The sequence below is a fragment of the Sarcophilus harrisii genome, chromosome 5, assembly GCF_902635505.1.
Source record: "Sarcophilus harrisii chromosome 5, mSarHar1.11, whole genome shotgun sequence".
NCBI lineage: Eukaryota > Metazoa > Chordata > Mammalia > Dasyuromorphia > Dasyuridae > Sarcophilus > Sarcophilus harrisii.
The window spans coordinates 18,976,464-19,001,909 of NC_045430.1; the positions used below are offsets into that span (position 1 = coordinate 18,976,464).

At 44.4% G+C, this 25,446-nt stretch overlaps 1 protein-coding gene across 1 annotated transcript in view; it reads right to left on the reverse strand.

The window, feature by feature from the left end:
* The window catches only part of BTBD11 (BTB domain containing 11), a 322,211-nt gene extending 298,782 nt beyond the window's left edge, over positions 1–23,429 (reverse strand). Inside the window, 3 exon segments of the mRNA XM_031938943.1 lie at positions 22,084–22,432; positions 22,494–22,570; positions 22,573–23,429. Of these exon segments, the coding sequence (XP_031794803.1) occupies positions 22,084–22,432; positions 22,494–22,570; positions 22,573–23,386 (1,240 nt within the window). The 5' untranslated portion in view covers positions 23,387–23,429.
* Positions 23,430–25,446: the final 2,017 nt, after the last annotated feature.

Sequence of the window (25,446 nt, forward strand, 5' to 3'; positions counted from 1 at the left end):
TAACAAAGACCATTCATTCAAGGCAGCTGAGCTTCATGGGGGTTTACTCCCCTCTGCCAAACTCCTTGAAAAGGGAATCAAATCACCTGCAATGGAACCAGCAACCACGCATCCGTTTGATGGGAAAGGGGGACTGGGGTTCCTGGTTGGGAGTAGAAGGCTCAGATTTCTGGTCTCTGGCCACCCACTACCTCTTGGGGCCAGAGGGAAGAATTATCTGGATGCAGCTGTCCCCATCACAGCTGCCAAGGAAGGGAAGGTCCAGTGACAAGCCGTTCTCCCATTCTGCCTCTCCCTGTTCCCCTCTATCTGCCTGGCAAACATCCAAAGCTTCATCAGAAAGCACACTCTGAGCCCGGCAGCCTTTGCCTCCCTTCCTCCAGTCCCCTCCATCCTGAGCCGGGGCCAAGCCCAATGCTGACATTTCTACTGTCCAGGTTCCCCTCCCTTACTTCTCGGCAGGCACCCAGAAACTTTTAAGTCCCACCTTGGGAAGGAGGGGTCAAATTTCTAGATCCTGCTCAATTCAAGATCCAGTTTTCTCAAATAAAAGCCTGGGTAGCACTGAATGATCAGAGTATAGACATAAGGATTCAAAGGGATTAGCTTCAGGAAGAGGCTGAACGATGGGGCATCTCGACACAGTTTTAGAGAGAATAAGCATCCTCAATCAGAAAACAGGTTTCAGTCAAAAGCACATGGCCCTGGAACCAAGGTTCAAATTCCAATTCTAATGCATGCTACCTGAGTAACCCTATATGCATCATTGAAACTGCTTGGGTCTCAGTTTCCTCATCTGTCAAATGAGGTCAGTGGACTCAGTGTTCCCTAAGATCATTTCTAGCTCTACTTCTATGATCCTACTAACCTCCAAATCTGTAAAATCAGGACACTGAGCTGGAAGGCCTTAGTGATATACTTTTTGGCTCTATTCATTCCTATCCCCGTCCCATATCTTATCCCCACAGTGCCTTCCTTCTGAGATTATCTTCCCTTTACAAGAGGTGTGTCTTCTATATAAAACTGTTTGCTTATTGTCTTCCATCTCCCATTAGAATGGAAGCTCCTGGAGGTCAGGGACCATGTTATTGCCTTAGGATAGTGCCCAGCACATAGTAAACCTTTATAAAGGGTATATCTTCTATACAAAATTGTTTGCTTATTGTATTCCAACTCCCATTAGAATGGAAACTCCTTGAGGTCAGGGACCATGTTATTGCATCATGGCTTAGTATGGTGCCCAACACATAACAAACCTTTACAAAGGGTATATTTCTTCTATATAAAATTGTTTGCTTATTGTCTTCCAAATCCCCATTAGAATGGAAGCTCCTTGACATCAAGGACCATGTTATTGCCTTAGTATAGAGCCCAGCACATAGTAAACACATAATAAATGCTTGGTAAACTATGATCTTATGAACATATGGCTTAGTATAGTGCCCAACACATAGTAAACCTTTACAAAGGGTGTATCTTCTATATAAAATTTTAAATTTTAGGTAGAAATGAATAGAGCTGAAAAGGATTTACTCTGTAAAATGAGTTGGTTGAATAAGTTGGTCTAACAGGTTCCTTCCAGTTCTAGATCTATGATTCAGATCCTAAGTACCCCGATCTCCATAGACTTCAATTTCTTAATCTGTAGACTGGAGTTGTCCTAAACGATCTATGAGGTTCCTTCTAAGATTCTAAGATTTGTTTTGTTATTGTTGTTGTTTTACAAAAGCTGTTGCTGCCACCGCCACCACCAAAAATGACTCTTCTTCTTGGGCATCCCATATAATTGCATTCATATCACCCTCCACACAGAGACAGTGGGTCAGCACGTGCTAGGAACTGACATTTCCAAAAGTCCAAAGTCACATAGATGGAGAATGAACCTAAAACAGACATGCAAATCCAGCCCAGGAACAGAAATAGCTTGGGAAATGATCGCCAGGCAAGATAGCAATGGAGATTTTGCAACTGATGCAGGGGGAAGCAGTTCTGGGGCATTGGAAAGAACAATAAATCAAGTATCAGAAAAGCTGATTTCTATCCCTGACCTTGCCAATTGTGTGCATGACCTGTGTGACCCTGGACAGATCAGTTCCTCTTTGGGAGCTCAGACTTTCCCCCTTTGTACAATGAGGTGACTGGCTGAATTAATCTAGTCACCCAGTCGTAGTTCTAGACCTGGAAGGAGTCTTAGAAGCCATCTAGTACAACCTCCTCCTTTTACAGATGGGGAAACTGAGGCCAGATATCATAAGATTATAGCTCTAGACCTGAGAACTTTAGAAATCATCTAGTATTACTTTACAGATGAGAAACTGAGACCAGCTATTACAGGATCATATGATTATAGATCTAGAGCTGAAAGGGACCTTAGAGGCCATTTAGTTCAACATTTTACAGACGAGGAAACTGGGGCCCAAGGTCAAATGACTTCAAAGAATCAAAGATCTACAGTTGGATGAAATCTTAGCAGCCTAGTTAACCCCCTCATTTTTACAAATGATGAAACTCCACAGAGAAGGGGAATTACTTGTCAAGATCACATATGGAAGAAAATGGCAGAATGAAGATTGGAACCCAGCTTTCTGATTCCAAGACCCAGGAATCACTGCCTTTTTACAATCTCTGAATCCATAGCCTGAGGTCGGAATTCTGAGAACAGGCTTTCCAAGGGGGAAATCATCTCAGGATTTCTGATGAAGAAAATCATTAATCTTTGCTGATGGATGATGGGGCAATAGCAGAGTATTGACACAAACAGGGACCCAATTCTTCGTCCAAGTCAATAAAAGTCCAATTTCCTTCTGGCAGAAATGCGGATGAATATAGTGGGATGTGATCCCTACAAACACGGATGTCTCCATCTACATCTCAAAGTGTGAGTGACGGATAAATAAGACTCCTCTAAACTTAGGATAACAGTAGGGTGGAATTATAAGCTCCAAACTGAAAGAGACCTTGAGGACCTTCATTTTACAGATGAGGAATCCAAGGTACAGACAGAGGTCACATAATTTGCTCAAGGTCATCTAAACCAGGAGCCCCAAGCCTCAGCACACAGGTCTCTCAACTTCAACATGGCCTTCAGAGACTCAAGAAACAGGTTACATTTTCTTTATTCTAGCTACTTCTTTGTATTCCTCAACTGATGGACCATTTGACAAGACAAATGAGGTTTCTTCGAGCATGTGGGAATGACACTGAAGTTCTATCTGAACAAGGCTGAATCAATCCAGCAGGAAAATATCTGCCCAGTAGTGAAAATGTCAATGGAGGGAGTGAAGAAATTGATTAGTCGAGCTGATCGGTGCTACGTTTCCCCAAAAAAAGACCATCCCCCCCAAACAAAAAACTGAATTAGTTTTTTGCTTAAGAATCATGTATAGAATGTAAACTCTTTGAAGGGGAGAAAAGAGAAGGAGAATTTATTAAACACCAAGAGCTTTACAAATATCTCATTTGATCCTCCCCAAAACTCTGGGAGTTAGATGCCATTATTGTCCCATTTCACAATTGAGGATACTGATGCATCCAGAGATATCTTGTCCAAGTGGCCCTATAGTTAAGTAAGTAACTGAGCGTGGATTCTTGACTCCTTACCCACTGTACTGCCCAGCCACCAGAGACCATTTTTTACCTTTGTCTTTCTCCTAACACAGTGCTAAGTCAATAATAAATGTGGCCAGGACTAGTTCCAATAGTCTTATGATGGAGACAGCCATCTGCACCTAGAGAGAGGACTGTGGGAACTGAATGTGGACGACAACATAGTATTTTCACTTTTTGTGCTTGTTTCCTTGCTTTTTGTTTTCTTTCTCATTTTTTTTCTTTTTTGAACTGATTTTCCTTGTGCAGAACGATATTTATGGAAATACGTATAGAAGAATTGCACATATTTTGAATTACTTGCTGTCTAGGGACAGGGAAAAAGGAGAGAGAAAAATGTGGAACACAAGGTTTTGCAAGGATAAATATTAAAAACTATCTATGCAAATGTTTAGAAAATAAAAGTCTTAATAAAAATTATGGCCAGGAGATATAACATAGAATATAGGGTAAAGGAATAGATTAAGAATCAGGGAGGGATGGGTCCAAATCCAGCCTCTAATATATAATGTTTATGTGACATTATACAAATCACTCAGCCTCTAGGGCCTCAGATAATTGTTGAGGCAGCTAGATGGTACAATGGATAGAGCACCAGCCCTGAAATCAGGTGGCCCTGAGTTCAAATCCGACTTACTAGTTGTGTGATTCTGGACAAATCACTTAACACAGACTGCCTTGCCAAAATAATAATAATAATAAAGTTATGAAACAGTTACTGACCTGCATTAGGAAAGGGAGCTTCCTCATAAAAAATACCTTACACTGATGAATCTAATCTAATAATAATAATGAATCTTATCTAATAATAATAATAGTAATGAAAGCTTATGAGATGAAATTAAACAGAGCTGAAAGAAGACTGCTAGATAGAAGGAGATCTAGTCTCTCTTCTACCATTTTCCAAATTGATGACTTGGGTAAATCACTCAGGTTCCTCATCTGTAAAATGGGCATAATATTTTGCCTCCCTAAAGCAGGTGGCTAGACTAGATGACCTTTAGATTTTCAGATCTACAATCCCAAGCAGACATAACCTTAGAATTAAAACAAATAATCAGTTCAAAGCTGTCATTCCTAGTGTGCCCTTCAAAGAGAAGGAAGGGAGGAGTTTCTAGAGAAGCATTTGCTATCAGACTAACTTACAATATCATTAGCTGATTTGAGCAGAGAAAGGGTCAAGAGGCTCACTTGGTTCTGGCCTAAAGGTAAGAGAAGAAGCATGTTTACCCCACCTGTAGGTTCCTACTATGCTGAAAGTCTGATCTCCAAGAGGAAGAAGCACAGTTCTACTTCAGAAGAAGATAAGACTAGAAATAGGAGGAGGGAACCAAGGGAAGAAGCCCCCTCAGGAAAGTGCTCTCTTCCAATTTAAAGTCCTGGTCCAAAGTTCCCACTGGTCCACCCTAGTTACAGCTTTGTTTGCAAAGACTGAAGAGTCAGGAGGGTCCATCAGCACCTTAGCCTTTGATTTGCTGCCTGATCCTTGGTTTAATGACTTGTGAAATTGATGCATTAATAACCTACTTATATAGCTCCTGGCATTCTAATAGAGTTTTATTGATTCACATCTTCAAAATGATAGTAAATATGAGTCTGCATATTATATACCACAAACAAAGGTCTTCTGTAACAGCAAAGGAGAGAGGACGTGGTTCAAAGACCAGACTCTGACATACACTTCCTTTGTGACCCTCAGCAAGTCCCTTCTCCATGTCTGGGCCTTAGTTTTCTCATCTATAAACAGATCATCTCTGAGCATCTTTCCAACTCCCAGTCCTATGATCTTATCTATCCAGCTATCCCACAGTCACACTCTACCTGGGTGGCTAAAGATAAGGAAAGGGTCTCCTTATCGGTCAAAATGATATAGGATCAGATCATCTCTGAGGATCTTTCTAACGCTCAATCCCATGATCCTAAGCATCCGATATCCCAGAGTCACCCTCAGCTGGAAATGAGAACATTCTTCAAACATTCAGGACCATAGAGAGCTGATGCTCTTTACTCTGAATGGGAACTGTTTCTGCATTCACATAAAATTGATTTTGTCAAGGAGTTCACACTTCATCAGGTATAGAGGGAAGTGCGCATCTGAGCTACGTTCTTCTTAGCTCGTGGGTGAATAAACTGGCTTAGGCCAAATTAAAGGGAGAATGTTGAAATGAGCCTCTGGGAGGGTCTGCTGGATCCAGGGGCTTTGTATTTTCTGATACAAGATGATGGCTGAGAACATGGCTAAAGGGTCAGAAATATCATGTAGGAAATGAGGCATCTCTAGCAAGGAGTTTATTTCTAGGGTCCATTTCATTCATGGGCATTTAACGAGACACAGGCCTTCAATAAAAGTGGACTGACTAACCAAACGCAAATCAGCCATAAGTAAGCACTGACTTCTTGGACCCTGAATCTCCTAAGACCCAGCAACACAGAATCTCAGAGCTATCAAGGACCTCAGGTTCTCCAATCCAACATGGCACCAGACTTGAAGTCACAAGAGTTGCGTTCAGATCCCACTTCAGGCATTCATTTTCTAGCCACATGATCTGGGCTGTCTCTCAATAGCTAAATGGTGATGAGCCAGGAGTAGAATCCAGGGGAAAGTAGATTATAACAATTAAAGCATTGAACAGGAAGGCAGAAACTGAAAACTGAGTTCCGGGCCACTGTTAATATCTATGACACATGAGGGTTGGATTTGTCAAGCTCCTTTCCAGTTCTCAGTCTATTGTTCACTTGCCTTTATATTTCTATTGGCTCCTTCCCCTTTCCGACAGAATTTATGGTTTCTTCCTTCTTTCCCTAACCCACTGTTTGGGGCCATGTTAAATCTTAAAGATTGGCTATTATTCCCACAGAAGCTCCTCTGAGACAATACTGTCACTGGATCCAAAGTGATTCCTGACAGTCTCAGGTAGATTGTAGAGCAGAAAGAATGGAACCCTTAAAGACCTGGGTTCAAATCCTGGCCTACTATCTATATGATTGTGGGTGATTCTTTTCTCCAAGCCGTTTTCATCTATAAAATGAAGGGGCTGATCTAGTCCCTTTCAGCCCCAAATGTATGATCCTGGGATTCGTTCCTATCCCGTCACTGTCAAGGCAGAGGATTGCAGCTGACCTTGACCTTTAGAGCCCTGTTCCTTATAAGCACAAATATACACACTCACATACACATATACACACTCATGCATGCACATATACACATACATTCATATACACATACACACACACACACTCACACACACATATACCTATTTATACACATACACTCACATTCACACACACATCCATATACACACATATACACATACTTACATTTTCTCATACACACATTCTTATATATACACATACTCTCTCTCTGTCTGTCTCTGTCTCTGTGTCGGTCTGTGTCTGTCTCTGTCTCTTTCTGTCAATCTCTCTCTCTCTTTCTCTCTCTCTCTCTCTCTCTCTCTCTCTCTCTCTCTCTCTCTCTCCCCCATCTGGACCCAGTCCCTACAGAAGCTCAGCCCCATTTCTATTCCTTGTCCCTTTACCCAACATTTAAGTATCTATATTGTCACAGCTATTATTGGTTCTGCATGTGGAAGCTCTTAGCCAAGAGTGAGATGTAATTAGATGACAAATAAAGGCTCCTTGACATTAAACGTGAGGTTACTGAAGCTTATAAGGATTTAGTGTTTCTCCTCGTCCTGCCTCCTCTATTAGACAGATAAGAGATCACAAGTTCTTTCTTTCAAAGAATCAGGACTAAGTAATCTTATAGTTAAAAAGGTCTGTAGAGGTCATCCAGATCTCCCCAAGACAAAAACCCCTACTAATAATAAGAAGGATAGTTAGCATGTGCATATGTATGTATGTAGATAGATAGATGGATAGACAGATAGTAATAGAGATAGATTATGGAGATAGATAAATAAGAGAGAGGGATGGATAGATAGAAATAGAGAGACACAGATATAGATAGAAATAGAGACACACAGAAATAGAGAGACAGATATCTTAGATAAGATAGAGGGATCAATACATAGAAATAGATGGATGGATAGCTATATATATATATATATATATATATAGAGAGAGAGAGAGAGAGAGAGAGAGAGAGAGAGAGAGAGAGAGAAAGAGAGAGAGAGAGAGATAAAATAAAGGAATGGGTAGATAGAAAGAGATAGATGGATTGATGATAGAAATAGAGATGGATTATAGATATAGATAGAAGAATGGATAGAGATAGATGGATAAATAGATAGAAATAGAGAGGTAGATAGATATAGACGGATGAATAGAGATAGAGATAGATGGAAATAGATCCAGGTAGATGGATATATAATACATATCATATATATGTATATGTATATGTATAAATATATATATATATATATATATATATATGTACATGTGTGTATAGTGCTTTAAGGTTTACAAAGAACTTCACAAATCTCCTTTGGTCCTCATACAACCTTGAGGGATGCTAGTTTACTCCCATTTTACAGAAAGGAAACTGAGGCAGGAAGAGATGAAATGACTTGCCCAGAATCACCCAGCCACGAAGCGTCTAAGGCCAGATGTGAACCCTCATCTCCCTGATTCAGAGTCTAATTTTCTATTTTTTCCAAGACTGGCTCTCTATGCCAATCCTAAGAGGGGGAGTTGGAGAGAATGTTCAGCAGCCATCTCGTCTAGAACTTATTCCTTAAAAAGAATCCTCGTGTCAGTCCAGTTTCTTCATGATGCCTTCCAGTGAGAATCCAACCCTTTCTCCTGAGGCAGTCTCCACTCCTCCTCTTTACGAAGCCATTTATTGTTCTGAAGTGTTTCCTGACCTCAAATCTAAATGTCCTTCTTTGCAATTTCTCCCATGGCTCCCTAGTTCTTTCTCCTTGAGTCAAGCAGAACAAATCTGATCTTCAAGCTAACCCTCCACAGCATGGCCATGAACTCTTCACAGTCTCCACTTCTGCACATACACCATTAGTTTTTTTTCCAGTAACTCCCAGTTGCAGCCAAACTTACCCACTCGATGTTCCCCAAACTCACCATTCTATCAGCCCACCACCATGCTTTGCATAGGCTGTCCCCTATGCCAAGCACACACTCCCTCCTCACCTCTCAGACTCCATAGTTTCCTCCAAGGTTCAGTTCATGTGAAGCTTTTCCTGAGTCTTCAGTTGTCAATTCTCTCTCCCACCTCTAATGATCTTGTATGAACTTGCTTGTTTACCTGTAAGGAAACTCCTTGAGGAGCTGGGGCTCTTTCCCCCTTTGTCTTTGCAACCTGGCACCTGGCACACAGTAATAACTGTTAAAGATTGGATTGAAGTTGCGTGGCTTCTACCAGAACACCCACAATGACAACAACAATAATAATATTAATAATTATAATAATAGCTAATGTTGATGTAACACTATGTTCCAGGCACTGTGCTATGTTCTTTACTATCATCATCTCATTTAATCTTCACAAACAATCCTGGGAGGTAGGTGACAGTATTATTCCCATTTTATAAATGGGAAAACTGAGACAAACAATTGCAGACCTCACTCCCTCCAATGTAGTCTAGCCATCTCTAAGTAGCAGTAAGTTTTTCCTAGCCTTACATAGAGCTGAAATTCTTGCAACTTCCACACCAAACTCCTAATTCTAACCCCCTAAAGACCGAGGAACAAATCTAGCAATCCCTTTCCCACGTGATAGCTCATTTCTCTTGTCCAGGCCCTGGTTTCTCCAACTGCTCCTCACATACGATAAAGTCAAGCCCTTCATCATCTATACTGCCCTATTTTGGACATTCCCCAATTTATCAGTTATTGTTATAGAATCATTTCAGCCACCTGACTCTTCATGACCCCATCTGGGATTTTCTTGGCAAAGAATGGTTTGCTTTTTCCTTCTCCAGTTCATTTTACAGATGGGGAAACTGAGGTCAGTAGAGTGAAGGGACTTCTACAGAGTCACACAGCTAATAAGTGTCTGAGGTTAGATTTGAACTCAGGAAGATGAACCTTCCCAGTGCCTTATCCACTGTGCCATTCAACTGCCCCGTGTTTATCAATACCTTTCCTAAGATGTCTAGAGCAGTGTAAAATTTGAAGACACAAATCATGTCTCCTTTAAACTTCTCTTTTCCAGGCCATGGGATCCCCCAGATCCTCCTGCCTTTCCATTGGAAAGTGAGCTATTAGAGGCTACTGTAGAGGTGATCTCCTTTTGGTTTTTGTAACTCTAGCACCTAGCATCTAATTAAGTGAGTAAGAAATGCTTAGTGATTGATTGATGCTTCATATGCCGACCTTCCCCACTGCCATACTGAAGACCCCATCCATCTCTCACCTGACATCGCCCGCTTTCCTCTGCACAAAGGGGACCTTCAAAGCCATCTTTGACTGGCTTGGCCTTTATGTCTGAGCCAAGCCCTCTTTGGGATTCCACTGTAGAGTGTCACATGGGCATGTATTGGTCTCATTATCCCTTCCCTGGGTCCTCTGCATTCACAGAATTAAAAGGACCTTTGAGACCACTTAATCCAATAACTTCCTTTTCCAGATAAGGATAGAGGCCCAGGGAGGGAACTAAGTCACACACAGGGAGCAAACAGCTAAACCAAATCCTGAATTAAAACCAAAACACATTTCACTACTAACTCCCTGGCCTTATCCCAGCCCCTAAAATCACACCCCCCCAAGATCACTACTACCCTCTTGGTTTGTTGAGACCCCAAAGCTATCTCACAGGCAGTGGATAGAGATACAAACCTGGAGAGACGGAAGAACTCAATTTAAATCTGGCATCAGATACTAGCTGTGTGACCCTGAGCAAGACACTTCACCCTGTTGGCCTCAGTTTCCCTATTTGTAAAATAAGCTGGAGAAGGAATGGCAAACCACTTCAGGATCTTTGCCAAGTGAACTTCAAATGGGGTCACAAAGAGTCAGAAATGACTGAACAATAATAACAAAGCTCTCTTGAGGAATCAAGTAGCCAACTCTCCTTTTGTTTCATTGAATCCACAGCCTATCTAAAAGTTGAGAAGAAAAGGGGGCAGGGAAAGAGCAGCAAAATCAGGAGCAGCTGTACTGTGGGAGAAACAGGAGAACCAGATAGTGGTGGAGGGTCCTATCTGGGAGACCTCTGCACAAAGTCCTGAGTCCTTCGCAATCAGCATGACTGAGGAAAAGCCCATTATCTAGACTTGAATTTGGAGCTTCAGTCTTGGAATGAGCAGGAGGAAGAGCTGGAGAGGGATTGTGTAGAGAAAAAGAAGATGGTGGAATTAAGAAAAATCAAGCCAGGAAGATTTCTTTACTCAATGTTCCTGCTCTGCACCCTACCTTTCTCATTGTACAAAGAAGGAAACTGGCATTCATGTAGTCAGCCCTATTAACCATCCCCCAAATTCTGCTCTACCGGATTCTCTCTTCCTCTTTGAACTGTATCTTTCTGCCTCCCCCTCAGTCACCATTCTATCAGTTTCTCTCTTTCTCTGTCTCTTCCTCTCTCTGTCTTTTTGTCTGTCTGTCTGTCTGTCTTCCCCATCCCCAATTCCCTCTTTTCCCTACCTTCCTTCCTCTTATAGCCTATATATGCTGTGAGCTATATAACAAGAACAGCAAACCAGTACAATGGGGCCATGTCAGAGAAAAGCTTTGGCTCAGGCAGGGCTACGGCCAGCTACACATCTAACAGGAATCAATGGCCAAGGGCTAATCCTACCGCCAGTGGTGGTGGGGCTGTGTATCGGTTCAGCCATTTGGGAAAACCACATGGAATTACTTGAGAAAAGTGACTATTCACATCATTACTGGGTACCTATAAATATAGGGGCAGCGGCACAAAGATCCCACATCTATCCAAATATTCATAGCAGCGCTCTTTGTGATAGCAAAACCGGGAAACAAAATGAGCATCTGTTGATCGAACAGTGTGATAAAAATGAATGTAATTGTACTATAGAAGAAACAATGAAGATGATGAATTCAGAGAGAGAGGGGAAGGCTTCTGTAAAAGGGTACAGAACAAAAGGATGCCGAAACAAGAGAACAAGAGACAAGTTGACTGTGAGAATAAAATGGAAAACATTAAAAGGCAATCAAGCTCATTAATTGTAATGAACGAATTTGTCACAGAGAAACAATGATGAAATACTCCCCCTTCTTAGTAGAAAGGTGGAGAACTAGGGGTGTGGAATACGGTATGCACTAGCAAGAATAATAGTTTTAACAGTTGATTTTATGCAAACTTCTTTTTCCTTTTTTTATAAGGGATAGTTCAGTGGTAGGAGGAGAGGTTCTGTTAAGGGGAGATAACATTGTATAGAAACAAGAAACAAAAGCAACAATAAAACTTTATAGTAACATACATTTAATGGTGGAGCAGTTGACTCCCATCTAGGCTTTGGTCCTTACCTATAACATAATATATATATATATATATATATATATATATATATATATATATATATATATGTTTGTGCTTGTGTGTGTGTGTGTGTGTGTGTGTGTGTGTGTGTAATAGGAGAAGTAGACTCTGGTGGTAGATTGGTGTCCAACCCCTAAAGTCAATGAAATGGGTTTATTAAGGATTTGGAAGAGGAGGACCCATTTCTTAATGACTTCAATAGAAAAAGTATTGGGTTTTTTCATCTACTTTTTTTTTTTATTGTTAGAGTGACTCCTTATTCCTGACATGCTCATAGGATATCAAGATGTGGAAAGCACTTTACATACATTATCTCATTTGAATTAACTGCAAAAACAATTCCCAGAAGCCCCATAACCTTCAAATCCTGCCCTTTCTCTCTAAAAGGTTGAGTTGCCTTTGTTCTTTGCTATCTCTAGGAACATCCCAATATACCCTTGGGAAAAACTCTGTGGACTCTGTCCTTGGCACACTGGAATTTCCTACTTTATCTCTTTATTGGCTGACTCTACCATCATATAATGGATGCCTCCTTTCCTGAAAGGAAGCATGTATTTGGATGAGAGATATATAGGTGTACATATCATAAAAGTCACAATATTGCAGCGAGGGGATCCATTCTTGGTCATACTTCTCTGGACAAGTTGTCCATTTCATTATCTAGCTTTTCTTACTCAGGAGTCCTCAAACTACGCCCCGCGGGCCAGATGCAGCAGCTGAGGATGATTATCCCCCTCACCCAGGGCTGTGAAGTTTCTTTATTTAAAGGCCCACAAAACAAAGTTTTTGTTTTTACTATAGTCCGGCCCTCCAACAGTCTGAGAGACAGTGAACTGGCCCCCTATTTAAAAAGTTTGAGGACCCCTGCTCAAAGTGATCAGGTTGTAGGGAGGAAAACAGCCCTCATCATGTTACTATCACCAGCTTATATTCAGAAGTCACTCTGCAAATTTTAATTCAAGTAGGGTAAAGGGGAGTGAAGGAAATAAGCATTTATAAAGTGCTATATTGCTTTTTATGATCACCACTCTCTCCTCACTGCACCAGTCAGACTCCTTCTGGCTGTGTGATTCTAAGCAAATGACTAAGCCTGTGAGTGCTCTAGGCCAGAGAGGTCAAAGTGGAGACCAGTCTACATGTACTTGCAAAACTCCCCAGTACTGCCAGACCCAGGATAAAATATAATTGGGAAATGTTTAACAAAATATATAAAAATCCAATACTGATCATGTTAATTTGTGATTTTCTAAGTCAATATGTGGCCCTTTCTTTTTAATTTCATGCTATTACTCTAGGAAAATGTCTAAAATCTGTCAAGGAGGGAGGCTGATGAGCTTTGGCAGAAAGATCCCTCACCTAGTACAGATTACTGCCCGTACCACTCAAATCATAGCATATTTTCAGATAGAAACTCCCTTTCCAGAGTCAGGTCACTATCACACTACTTAATTTTAGCCAATTTTTACACAGGTGGAGAAAATGCTTGCTTTTTGTAATTGAATAAAAATGTTGGCATGTAAATTCATCTTTTGTAGGATTCGCTGAAAGCATCATCAGTACAACCCCCAGAAGCAGTCAGGAGGATGAGGAGGATGAGGACTATAATGTGGCTCATCCTGTCCCCACCTGGTTTTGATTTTTTTCCCATTACACCTCTAGAATTTAAAAGTTTTTCAAACCAAATACACTAGAATTGTGAATATTGGGTGCAGCATCACATATTAAAAAATGTGTGAATAAAAAAATTCAGAGATCGCATTCAGCTGGGATAAAGAGTGCATCCAGTGGAATGAAACTGGAACCATATTGTAAAGGGCTTTAGGGGCCACACAGATGAGTCAGTATTTTATCCTGGAAGCAATAGGAAGCTACTAAAGGTGCTCTGAACAGGAAATACAGTGATCAGACCTATACTTGAAGAACAAAGTGACACTTTTGGGGGGAGTTTCCTTTTAGTTTCATTTTTGTCCTTTTATTCTCCACATCTAGCACTGTGCCCAGCACATGGGAGATGCTTAAAAACTGATTGAAAAGAAAAATGAATTTTTAAATGATAAGATAGATAGATAGATGGACAGTTATGGAAGATTAGATAGATAGATAGATAGATAGATAGACAGAGATGGATAGATGATAGATAATAGATGGATAGATAGATAGATGATATATATAGATATATAGATGAACAGATTATAAATCTAAATAGATAAATGGAGAGAGGGGGAAGCAGGAAAGGGGAAGAGAGAGAGAAAAAGAGAGAAGAGAGACAGAGAAAGAAAGAGAAAAATTAGAGAGGAGAGAGAAGATAGTGAGAGAGAGAGAGAGAAGAGAAGAGAGAAAGAATTTGAGAGAAGAAACAGAGATAGGGGAGGGAGAGAAGAAAAGAGAGAGTGCAAGAGAGAAAGAGAGAGACAGAGACAGAGATGGGCAGAGAGACAAAGAGAAGGAGGGAGGGAGGAATAAGTAGACAAAAGTTTTCTCTTACTCAGAACACAATATTTACCCAACCATTTATTTAAGATTATTGGTGTCTTGTATACCTAAAGTGACTATTTGATAAGGTTTTCTGGATGACCAAACATTACAGTTAACAGAGAATGTCTACATACATACGCCGCTCACAGATCACAGATTCTTAGAAAATTAAAATAAAATAAAATGCACTGTACTAAAATTTTTAATTAACTTTTAAAATGCTCTTAAATGTATTATTATTGTGGTTATTGTTATTATCATCATAATGTCATTTTGTGACTTTGTTTCCCCTTGAGATTTTCCTTTTCTGTTCACTTCAACTTTTTTTTCTTGGCCTCCTTAAACGTGCTGGGGCAGGGAGATGACCACACAGTCTCTAACTCAACTGAGAACAGTCTTAGACCCCACAAAGACTTGGGGCCACTGATTATTATTTACATCATAGTTTCATTCATGTCACTTACCCAGGTGCTTTATGCCTAATAATTAACTTAATCTAGCCAGAATCCCTTGTCAGGGAAATGACATGTTGTCCAGGATATGACATGTTGTCTTTATAATCTCCTCCCTAGAGAAGTTAAGTGATTGGCCCAATGTCACAAAGGCAGACAATAGAAAACTCACAATTAGAACCTCCTCACCTCTTATCCCAAAGTCATCAGAACCCTTGATTGGCCCAATGTCACAAAGGCAGACAACAGAAAACTCACAATTAGAACCTCCTCACCTCTTATCCCAAAGTCATCAGAACCCTTGAACCTCTGCTGTTTGATTACGGTGAGGAGTCACAATAATAATTACTTGGGCCTTCAAAATGACACCAGGGTTCAAAAACCCCTAGTAACCCTCTTCTGACCCAGATGCAAAGTTTTAAATTTTACCCAATGATTTCATTAGAAAACATGCTCCTGGAAGGGAGTAACCACTGAAGGGCTGCTCTGAAAGCATCGTGTGCACATCTAGGGTTGGTGACACCTGGCCTGGCCTGGCTATTCTGCAGGATGGTCAGGACACTGAGCTGGGACAAAGACAACTGTCAAGTGAGTTTTTAGACAGAGAGGGAACATAGTTAGGCAAGCATGAGGAAAATAAAAGGCTGTCTGAGAGAATATGAGGGATGATGATGGCTTAGGCTAATTAATGTTCCAAAAGTGATTTAATATCCTGAGACTGTAAAAAGACCATAAAAAAAACTAGAGCATTTCTTCTCTCCACTTACAGAGTAATTCATTTAAAATCAAGTCTGGATTAATGACACAAATTCATACATCACATCAAATAAAATGAGGTAGTGAGCTGCTCATAACAGCAAAGTGTTCAAAGCAGAGGCTAGACAACTACTTGCCAGGGAAGTTGAAGAGGAACTTCAAATCCTAAGACTGTAGGATTTAAGGAAAGAAAGAAAGGAAGAAAGATAGGAGGGAGGAAGAAAGGGAAAGAGGGAGGGGCAGAGGGAAGAAGGAAGGAAGGAGGAAGAGAGGAAGAAGGAAGAAAGGAGAGAGAAAGGAACAGAGGAAGGAAGAAGAAAAGAAGGGAAAGAGGGAGGAAGGGAGAGGGAAGAAGGCAGAGAGAGAGGGAAGGAGGAAGCAAGGAAGGGAGGGAGGAAGCAAGGAAGGAAGAATAGAAGAATGGAAGGAAGGAAGGAGGGAGGGCGGGAGAGAAGGAAGAAGGGAGGAAAGAAAAAAGAAAGGAAGGAGAAAGGAACAGAGGAAGGAAGGGAGGAAGGGAGAGAAGGAAGAGACTAAGAAAAGGAAGGAAGGTGAAAGGGCTTTCGACCTCTGTCTCTCTATCTTTCTATCTGACTCTCTTACTCTGTGTGTGTGTCTCACCTGCTAATCCTAACCACAAGAGGAGGTTAAATAAATGGGTTGGTCAAAACAGAGACATTTCTAATAGTATCTTCACAAATATTCAGAAAGATAGACTAATGATACTGATATTTTGAGGTAGTTTTGATATCCTCATAGGGAAATTTCTAATTCATCTCTCTGCCTCCATCTTCTCCCCTGTCCAGCCATCTTATCTTCTGTTACAATTAAAGCACAGGTTTGACCACCATCCCTCTCCATCTCAAGAAACTTCAGTGGTTCCCTACTGCCTCCAGCTAAAATATAAATTCCTCTGTTTGGCATTTAAGCCCTTTACAATCTAGAACCAGCCTAACTTTCTGGGCAACTCAACACTTATGATCCCACAGATTTAGAAATTCCTTCCAACAACATAGTTTACAACCCATCCACTTCTTCCTATCCTATATGACCTTTGTCCATGTTCTCCCAGGGCATCCAACTGTTGTTTCAAAGTTGATCACACATTCTCCCTCAAGCACTCTATATTCTATTAATAATAACAATGATAAGCAGTTATATGGAGCTTTAAGCTTCACAAAGCACTTTACAAATTCCATTTGATTCTTAGAACAATCCAATGAGATAGTTTAGCCCCATTTTATGGATGAAGACTGAGAGAAGTTAAGTGACTGGCTATAGCTAATGTCTGAGGTAGGATCTGATATCCAATGTTCTATCTTCTATGCCATCCAACTGTTATTTCCACGGCATATTCCATCTCCCACTTTGTAGCCTTTCCCTGCATTCCACCCTAAGCCTGGAGGGCATCTCCTCACCTTTCCTTCTTAAATGCTCCAGCACCTTTTTCTTAAAGTGCTATTTCCTACAAAGATCCTTTCCAGATTTTCCCAGGAATCAGTGCTCTCTTTATCTTCCAAATGATTTCAATCATATTTCATGTTTACTGATCAGTGTCCATCTCATCTCATCTAAGATAAATGTAAACCACTTGAGGGCAAGAACTGTATCATTTCTGTCTTTGGATCTCCCACTCGTTAGTAGGTGTTGTATAAATGCTTGTGGGATTGAATTAAGTTTGTGGGGGAAGACAGCAGCAAAGCCCTGGATCCAAGAGTCACAAGATCTGTGTTTAAGTCTGCCACTTACTCCATCAGTGACCTGGAATGATCACCTTAGTTATGAATACAGTTGATTGGACAAGGTCATAATAACAGATCTCCAAAGAATCTCATATCCGTGCCCTTTTTTGAGTTCTCCAAAGGTTGCTTAGGATCAAACCAGCTAGTAAGCTAGGAAGAAGCAAGATCTGAATCTAATCTGATTCCAAGGCCATCCCTCTATCTACCATGACACAATGAAGACACTAAGATCTTTTCTAACCACAGTATTCTATGATCTTCAGAATAAACTTCAATGTTTACTTAAGTTTCTATCCGGTAGTCTATAATTCTAAGAACAAAGGAAACAGGAATTTTGACAAATTTAGAGGAAAAAGAAAATCTCCACGTGATAGTTCCTCACTTTATGCAGAGGTTTGTAGATATTTCAACTATTAAGTGAAGAAATTAAAATATGACCTCTAAACATCCAGAAGAGAGTTCACAAATTAATATTCTTTATTTAAGGTGAACTCCCACAGGCCTTTATTCAGAACCTGTTTATGTTTATTTCATATTTAATTCAAGATTAACTAGCTGATCAAAGGAAAAAGGAGGAGGAGGAACAGGTAGTGCTAAGAGTATACACACAGTGATGATAACAAGTGAAAACCTTATAGGGAGGGAAAAGAAAGAAAAATTGTAAAAATCAGGCACAGACATGAAAAAAGCAATCTAGGACCAGTGACTGTGGGAGCCAAGTATCCTATATACTTAATAGATAGAGCCCAGCAGTGTACAATATTGGATGGCCACAATGATGAGCCTTTATCAGCATAAATGGTTAAGGTACATTCATTATACTCTGCTTAATAAGGCAGGGAAGTGGCTAATACATTTCCCATTTGTGTAGAGAACCTTATTCCCTGAAGATATTGGACAAATGGAGCTGTTGCCTTAAGAAATCCAAGGAAACAGTTTGGCTAGGAGGTGGGGGAAGGTGAAATTAAGGAAAAGCTTATACCCTTGATGATAAATGGGATTTAAAAATGAACACATCAGACTTCATGAGAAAATACACTGTAATGAGAACAGAGTGGGAAACGACGCCAACTCAAACAGGCCTAACCGACTCTGTGGTCTTCCTTCTTCTTAAATTATAACCATTCTTAAAAAAAAAAGTAAACACAAAATCTGTTTTTTTTTTAAATGAAGATTATAAAAGTGAAACTCATTAAAGAGAAAGAACAAAGAGTCTAGGAAAACAACATTAGATCCAGAATTTTAAGATATCATCTAGTCCAACCCTCCCATTGTGTAGAGATGGGGAAACTGAGACCCAGAAGGCAAAATGGCTTTCCCAACAGTCCAAAACCGTTAAGTTGCAGAGCCAGGGCTAGATCGAAAGATTTCTAACTGCCAGACCAGTGGTCTTTCCAATACAATCAGCTAATTTGCAGAGAAGGCATTGCCTGAACCAAAGGAAGTCCCATTGACCTTCAGCTTCTCACTCCCTCAGCCTTTCATTAAACAAAGCCCATCAAAACAGAGAGGAACCCAGCCTGACAAGGCCATTTGTGTTCAAATAATTTGTCCAGCAGAGTCAAACTAGAGGAGTCAAGGTCAGCTTTTTAACCATCTCCTTGTTCTAATGGGTATCTCTCTTCTCTGTGCTTTTATGTTAGACAGTATTTTAACTGTCTTCTAGATGGCTCAAAGTCGGGGGATGGAGAAATAGACCTTTCTTTTAAAAAATCATCAGACCTAGCATAGGGAGCTCCCAGAAAAGAAATTTCCTGCAGCAAAGCAGATCAGCACCTTCTTGAAAATGTTTAGCCTTAAAGACTTGCCTGGACCACTGAGTCACATTTACTCAGAGTCACACTGACAGACTGTGACTCCCTGGCCATCACTCAAACTTTGAAGCTAGCTCTCTATGCACTAGTCTATTGTTTCTCATCAGTCCTGGTCTAGTTTCTGGAATTAACCAGCTGACACTAACTTGGGAAGTTAAAACACTACCTCCAAGCCTCCATTTCTTCATCTATAACATTTTCATTTAAAATGTCAGGATGTCATTATACCAAATAACTATATGATGTTGGAAAAGTCAATTTCTGGGCCTGTTTCCTTATCTGTAAAATGAAAGTTTGGCCCCTAAAGTCTCTTCTAATGTCTTTCTCCCAGAAATTCACCAAGTGGTTGGGATTTTAAAGGTCAGAGTAAATGGGAATGGGAAAAAGACAGGAAGGTAGGACAAGCTAGATTCCTTGTCTCCAGAAAATGTGTCTTGCACTGCCCAAAGAGGGGGAAAGGCAGCTTTGATGGGAGTTCTGGTCAGCCGTCAAGTCTTGGTTTTCTGCCACCAAACCACTCCCCAAACTGGTCCTGCTCTCTCCTGCCAAACTCTGCCAGAATATGGAAGCTCCTTGAGAACAGAGACTGTTTTTTTTGCTTTTCTTGGTATCTCTAGGACTTAGAACAGTGACTGGCACATGGTAAGTGCTCAATAAATGCTTGTTGCCTGTCTGATTGAGCTTTAGTTTATTCTTCTTGAAAGAAGAGTAAACTCATGTCAAAACATGAGCTCTTGGAAGGCCAGATTTGTGTTTTTGCTTCTTTTTGCATCTCTTTGCTTAGTACAATGCCCAGTACAGGATTAAAGCTTAACAAATGCTCACTGATTGACTCTATTAAGCTTCAGCTTTCTCACCTGCAGATGAGGAAGACTGTACTTGCAGTACTCTCAAAGAAATGGAAGCTTTCAGGGTAAGGATTGGATTTTTGCCCTTCTACCATGTCCCCTCAATCCTCCCCTGAAGGATAGCATAGTGCCATGCATATAGTAAGCTTACTCACTACATATCTAAATGCTTGCTCTCAGATGGATTGACAGTTGAACAAAAAAGTCTGAAAATATTCCCCTCTTCCCTTAGCAAGAGAATTCTAGGATCTTGGAGGCACCTTTCTTCTCCATGGGCACCGACATTTCCAGGCTCTCTCTCTCTTAACACTCATGGGAAATATTGGGGGGGTGGTATGCAGCACTAAGACCCATCACTGTAGCAGCCTCCAGGGTAAACATGCAGCAACATGAATGAAATCTGTCCAGAAAGACAGCATTTCAGTCCCCACCAGGCAACCTCTGGCCAAACCACTGAATGTGTAACAAAGTTTTCTTTCGTTTGGGGAGTCTCTGGTTACGCTTATACCATTTCCTGTGGAAAATTGAAGCTTTGAAGTATCTAGCTCAGACTTTCTTAGATGGGTGAGACAGTTGAGAACTAACTCTATCTTTCTGTTTCTGTCTCTGTCTCTATCTCGGTGTCTGTCTCTCTGTGTCTTTCTCTATCTGTCTCCGTTTTTCTCTCTCTAGATCTGTTTCTCTCTCTCTCTCTCTCTCTCTCTCCCTCCTCTGTGTGTGTTTTGTGTCTGTCTGTCTCTTCATCTCTATCTCCATTTCTCTTTCAGTCTGTCTCTCTGTTTTTGTCCCTTTTTCTGTGTTTCTTTGTCTCTTTCTCTCTGTGTCTGTCTCTGTCTGTCTTTCTCTCTATCTCTTTCTGTCTTTCTGTTTGTCTGTCTCTGTTTCTCTGTCTGTCTCTATGTCTATCTCTGTCTCTATATCTCTGTGTCTTTCTCTGTTTCTGTCTCTGTCTCTCTTTGTCTCTGTCTCTTTCTCTCCTTATCCTCTTCTCTAGCATGAAAAAAGATACTGCTCATCCCCCCAATCTCCATACTTGATCGTAGTCCCCCCTCCTTCCCCAGGCTTGCCATGCCAACATAGGTTCTGCCAATGGCTAATCTTCAAAATACAGGAAGTCAGGAGAAAACAATTTCAGAAGCCTGCTGGAAAGACTGGCTGGACACGCAAGCCCTAGCGCAGCCACAGCTGTCCCCCGCCCTGTCCATCTCTTCTCCTTTCACCCCTTTTTCCAACCCGGATCTTGGGGAGACAGAGCCCTTTCCCCAGAGTGGGCACTGCTGTAGTTACAGCCCCCGGATTGGAGGCTGTCAGTGGTAGCCTCTGAGATGCTCTCACTTTCCCAGCGCTATAATGTCCCCCAAATAAGGACTCCTTATAGTCCCCAAATAAGGGGGGAGGGGGCACTGCGGAGCTAGAAGTCCCTCAGCACTGTGGGGCTGTCTTTCTCTCTTCTCTGGCTCTGACTCCGCCCCCCGATTGTCGCCCCCCGGTCCTCCCAGCTTGGCGCCCGGAAAGACAGTAGGGGGGCACGCAGGGCAACCGTGCCATCTCCCTCGTTCATTCGAGACCATCTCTTTCTCCGGCGCCCCCGAATCTGTCAGCTTCAAGGTCAAAACGTCGCTTTGGGCACCGGGGTGGGAAGGCAGGGGAGGAGAGAGGGAGCAAATATCTGCCGCAAAATCCCAAACCTGTCAAAAGATGAGGCAGGCCCCGCCCCCGCTGGGCAGGAGCCGGGAGGCCGGAGGCCCGGGAGCTGCGTGGCCGGCCCGAGGGATGCCACAGCGGTTCCCGAGGGGGCGTGACCACACTCCCCGGCACCTAGGCGCTCCGACCCCGGAAGGCGCGGAACCTGCGAGGGTGTAGACCTCGGGAAGGGGAGGGCAAGAGGTGCCTGAGGTGCCTAAGACTCCGGCAGAGAGCCGGCTGTCCGGAGAAGGGGAAGGTGGGGGGTGGGGGTGGCCCCTGGGCACTCACCGTGGGCGTTCTTCCCGCAGATGAGGTGCTGGTAGGGCTGCAGCAGCCCCCAGAGCTCCGAGTCGTTGTTGACAGTCTGCTCCAGGGACTCCACGGTGAACTTGGGAGGCTCGTGGGGAGCGTGGTGGTGGTGCTGCGGCTGGTGGTAGTGGTGGTGGTGGTGGTGGTGGACGAGGTGGTGGCCGGCGGCCGCGGCTACGGCCGCGGCCGCCTGGGCAGTGGCGCCAGCTGCGGGGGGCGCGCAGCAGCTGCTGCCCCCGCTGGTGCTGCTCCCCGCACTGCAGCCCCCTCCGGCCCCGGGCCCGGGCCCGGGCCCGACCCCCGCTCCTGCCCCGGCCTCCCGCTCTCGCTCCGCCGGGACGCGGGGGGGAGGCGGGGGCAGCGGGGGTGGCGGCGGCGGCGGAGGGGGCGGGGGCGGCGGGGGCAGCGCCCCGGGAGGCGGGGGCGGCGGCGGCTGGACCGGGGCCGGACCGGGGGCCAGGGCCAGGGGAGACGGCAGCGAGCCGGCGGCCAGCACCCGGCCGTAGATGTCCCGGAAGAGGCTCTCCATGCAGGCGGTCAGGTAGATGGCTGCGTGCTCGTGGATGCGCAGCGCCACGCGGCTGTCCACCATCCAGCGGTACACCTTGCCCACGGAGAAGGTGAGCCCGCAGCGGGCCGACTTCCCGCGGCCGAAGCGGTCGCCGCCGGTGCTGCTCATGTTGTAGAGGGAGAGCGCGGCGAGCGCGGCGGCCGTGCAGTGCGCGGCCAGGCTCCAGGACAGCACGATCTCCATGGCGCTCTGGACCTCGTGCTTGGTGCACTTGGCGAAGCGCAAGCTCAGCCGCTGCGCCTCCTTGGCGATCCGCACCAGCGCCCGGCTCACCAGCGTGGAGAGGCGGGCCAGGGCATCCTTGGGCAGGCCCGGGCCCGCCGCGGGCGCCGGAAGGCAGGCGGTCGCCAGGCCGGCCCGCGGCTCCCGGGGGCGCAGCAGCAGCAGCGCCTCCAGCTCGGGCAGGGTCCAAGGCACGTCTTCGAGGTCGGGCAGCAGCCTGGAGCAGTGCTGGCCCGCGCAGTCCAGCACCTCGGAGTCTTCCACCAGGGCAGTGTTGACGGTGTCAAAGCTGTTGTGTCTGCTGTGCATGGAGTCAGCTAGATGCGGCCAGCAGCTCCCTCCATAAGGGTACGAGGACGACGCCGGGTGTGAATCGGAGCAGCACAGCGACAAGTTGGAAGAGCGGACCGAGTCCGCCGCGCCACCATAACCCGAGTCCAGCGTCAGATCTTCCAGCGTCCTGACCACGCTCTTACCTCTCCTGGCCATCGCGGCTGCACTTCATGCTGCTCCGACGAAAAACCAACCGGGGCAGGGAAAGCCAGAAAAAGAAAGGCAGCTCGTGAGGAGGGCAGCGGGAGCAGCAGGAGGGGGGAGGGGGGAGGCAGGGGAGCCCGGCCCGCAGCAGCCGCCGCCGCCTCGGAGGCTCACTTTCCTCCCCACTGCAGAACTACCAAGTGTTACTACTTTCCGCTTTCCTGGGCCGTCGCCGCCTCCTTTTGCGCACACAGAGGAGACCCCCAAACCATCTTCCGCGGCCCCGGCGCGAGGGCGAGATCGGAGGCGCACGAGCAAGGGGAGGAGGAGGAGGAGGAGGAGGAGGATGGCCGGAGCAGCCTGGGGCGGGGAGGGTGGGAATCACACGCAGTTACTTGCCACCTTCCAAAAAAAAAAAAAAAGACGAAAGAAGAAAGAAAGCGAAAAGTCTTTTGCGCGTCCTCCTCGGGGCCGGAGCTCGGCTCGATTCAGGCGGAAAGCGGCGGCGGCGGCCCCGGACGACGACAGCAGCGGTAGCGGCAGCCAGACGCCTCGGCCGCCGCTGCAGCACCTCTGGCCGGCCCGCCCGCCGGGCGCAGTCTCGCAGCCCGAGCCCTGCACTGCACGGGAGCGGGGAGAGCAGCAGCAGCGGCGGCGGCAGCAGCAGCGGCGGCGGCAGCAGCAGCGGCGGCGGCGGCGCGAGCCACCCTCTCTCCACCGTACCCGCAAAAGCGAGCCAGCCAGCTGGGGAAGGACGTATAGAAAGGAGGGCGGCGGAAAGAGCCAATGGGAGGGGAGCATGCTAATGAGCTACCTCTCTTCCTCCTTCCCCCCTGCCCCCCTCCCTTTTTCGCCAGTTCCTTCGCCACCAGCAGCAGCACCCACCACCCCAGCCCTGCCTCTCTGGTCCCCTACCCCTCCATCCAAGAGGCAGGAAGAAGGCGCCTCACTGGCGCTCAGGGATAGGTGGGATCAGGCCCCAGCGCCCGCTTGGGAAGGTGCAGCGGCGGCTGCTGTTGGCCGCTGCCCATTCGGTCTGAGGCTGATTGACACGCCATCCTCCGGTTAGCGTAGACAGAGGCGAGGACGCAGACACTCCAGCCCGGTCTGTCTGGCCTGCAGGGTCCCTGCTCTGTCTGCTCCTCGCCTGCCTCTGCCGCCACCTCGGCTATTTTGGTTCCCAACTTTACCTCTCACCGGCGGGGAGGTTCCTTTCTCCTTCCCCCGTCCCGGGCGCCCAAGACAAACAACTGCGTTCCAGGAATAGGGAGGCTAATTCAGGAGCAGGTTTTACCCCCTGGGGAAAGAAATCGGAAACCCGGACAGAGCGACTTAGATCTTGGAGAGCAGCAGCTGCGAAGGAATCTCTTGCTCTCCCTGCGGAGGGACTCCGGCCCACCAGCATCCCAACCATGATTTTCGGGGCATCTTTTAGGCTGCAGGACACTCCACCAGAGCCGAGGCTGCTGCCCGTGGCTCCCAGCGCAATATTGGACCTGCTCTGGGGTGTGTCATCTTCTGGGAGCTGAGCAGGAAGCAATAGGCCCCAATCCGACTTATGAAACTCACATTCAAGAGACCCCCTCTTTCTTCGTGATCACTTTGCAGCTTAAAAAAAAAAATCCTTCCTTTAAAAATAAAAAATTCCTTGTATATGTTCATACATATTCTCATGTGTTACCATTGGTTCTCTTTAAAAACAGGGTAACTTGCCATATCAATATGACAGGTATCATATATTATGTATATATATATATATATATATATATATATATATATATATATGGGGGTGGGGAGACTTTAGAGGCCATCTAGTCTGCTTCTACAAATGAGATAACTGAAGCCCAGAGAAATTAAACAGCTTGCCCAATAAGTATCAGAAAGAAAGTTAATATCAGAAGGGAAATTTAGGACGCTAAATGTTACCCAGTACCACGTTTTCTCCTGGCAATCCTCCTTTGAAAAAGGATCAGAGATCAAGATGAACCACACTTCCATAATAATATAAGTAATCCCAAAAGTTTCCTGAAGGTGGGTGACTGACCCATATTAACAGAAGTATGTGTCAGAGG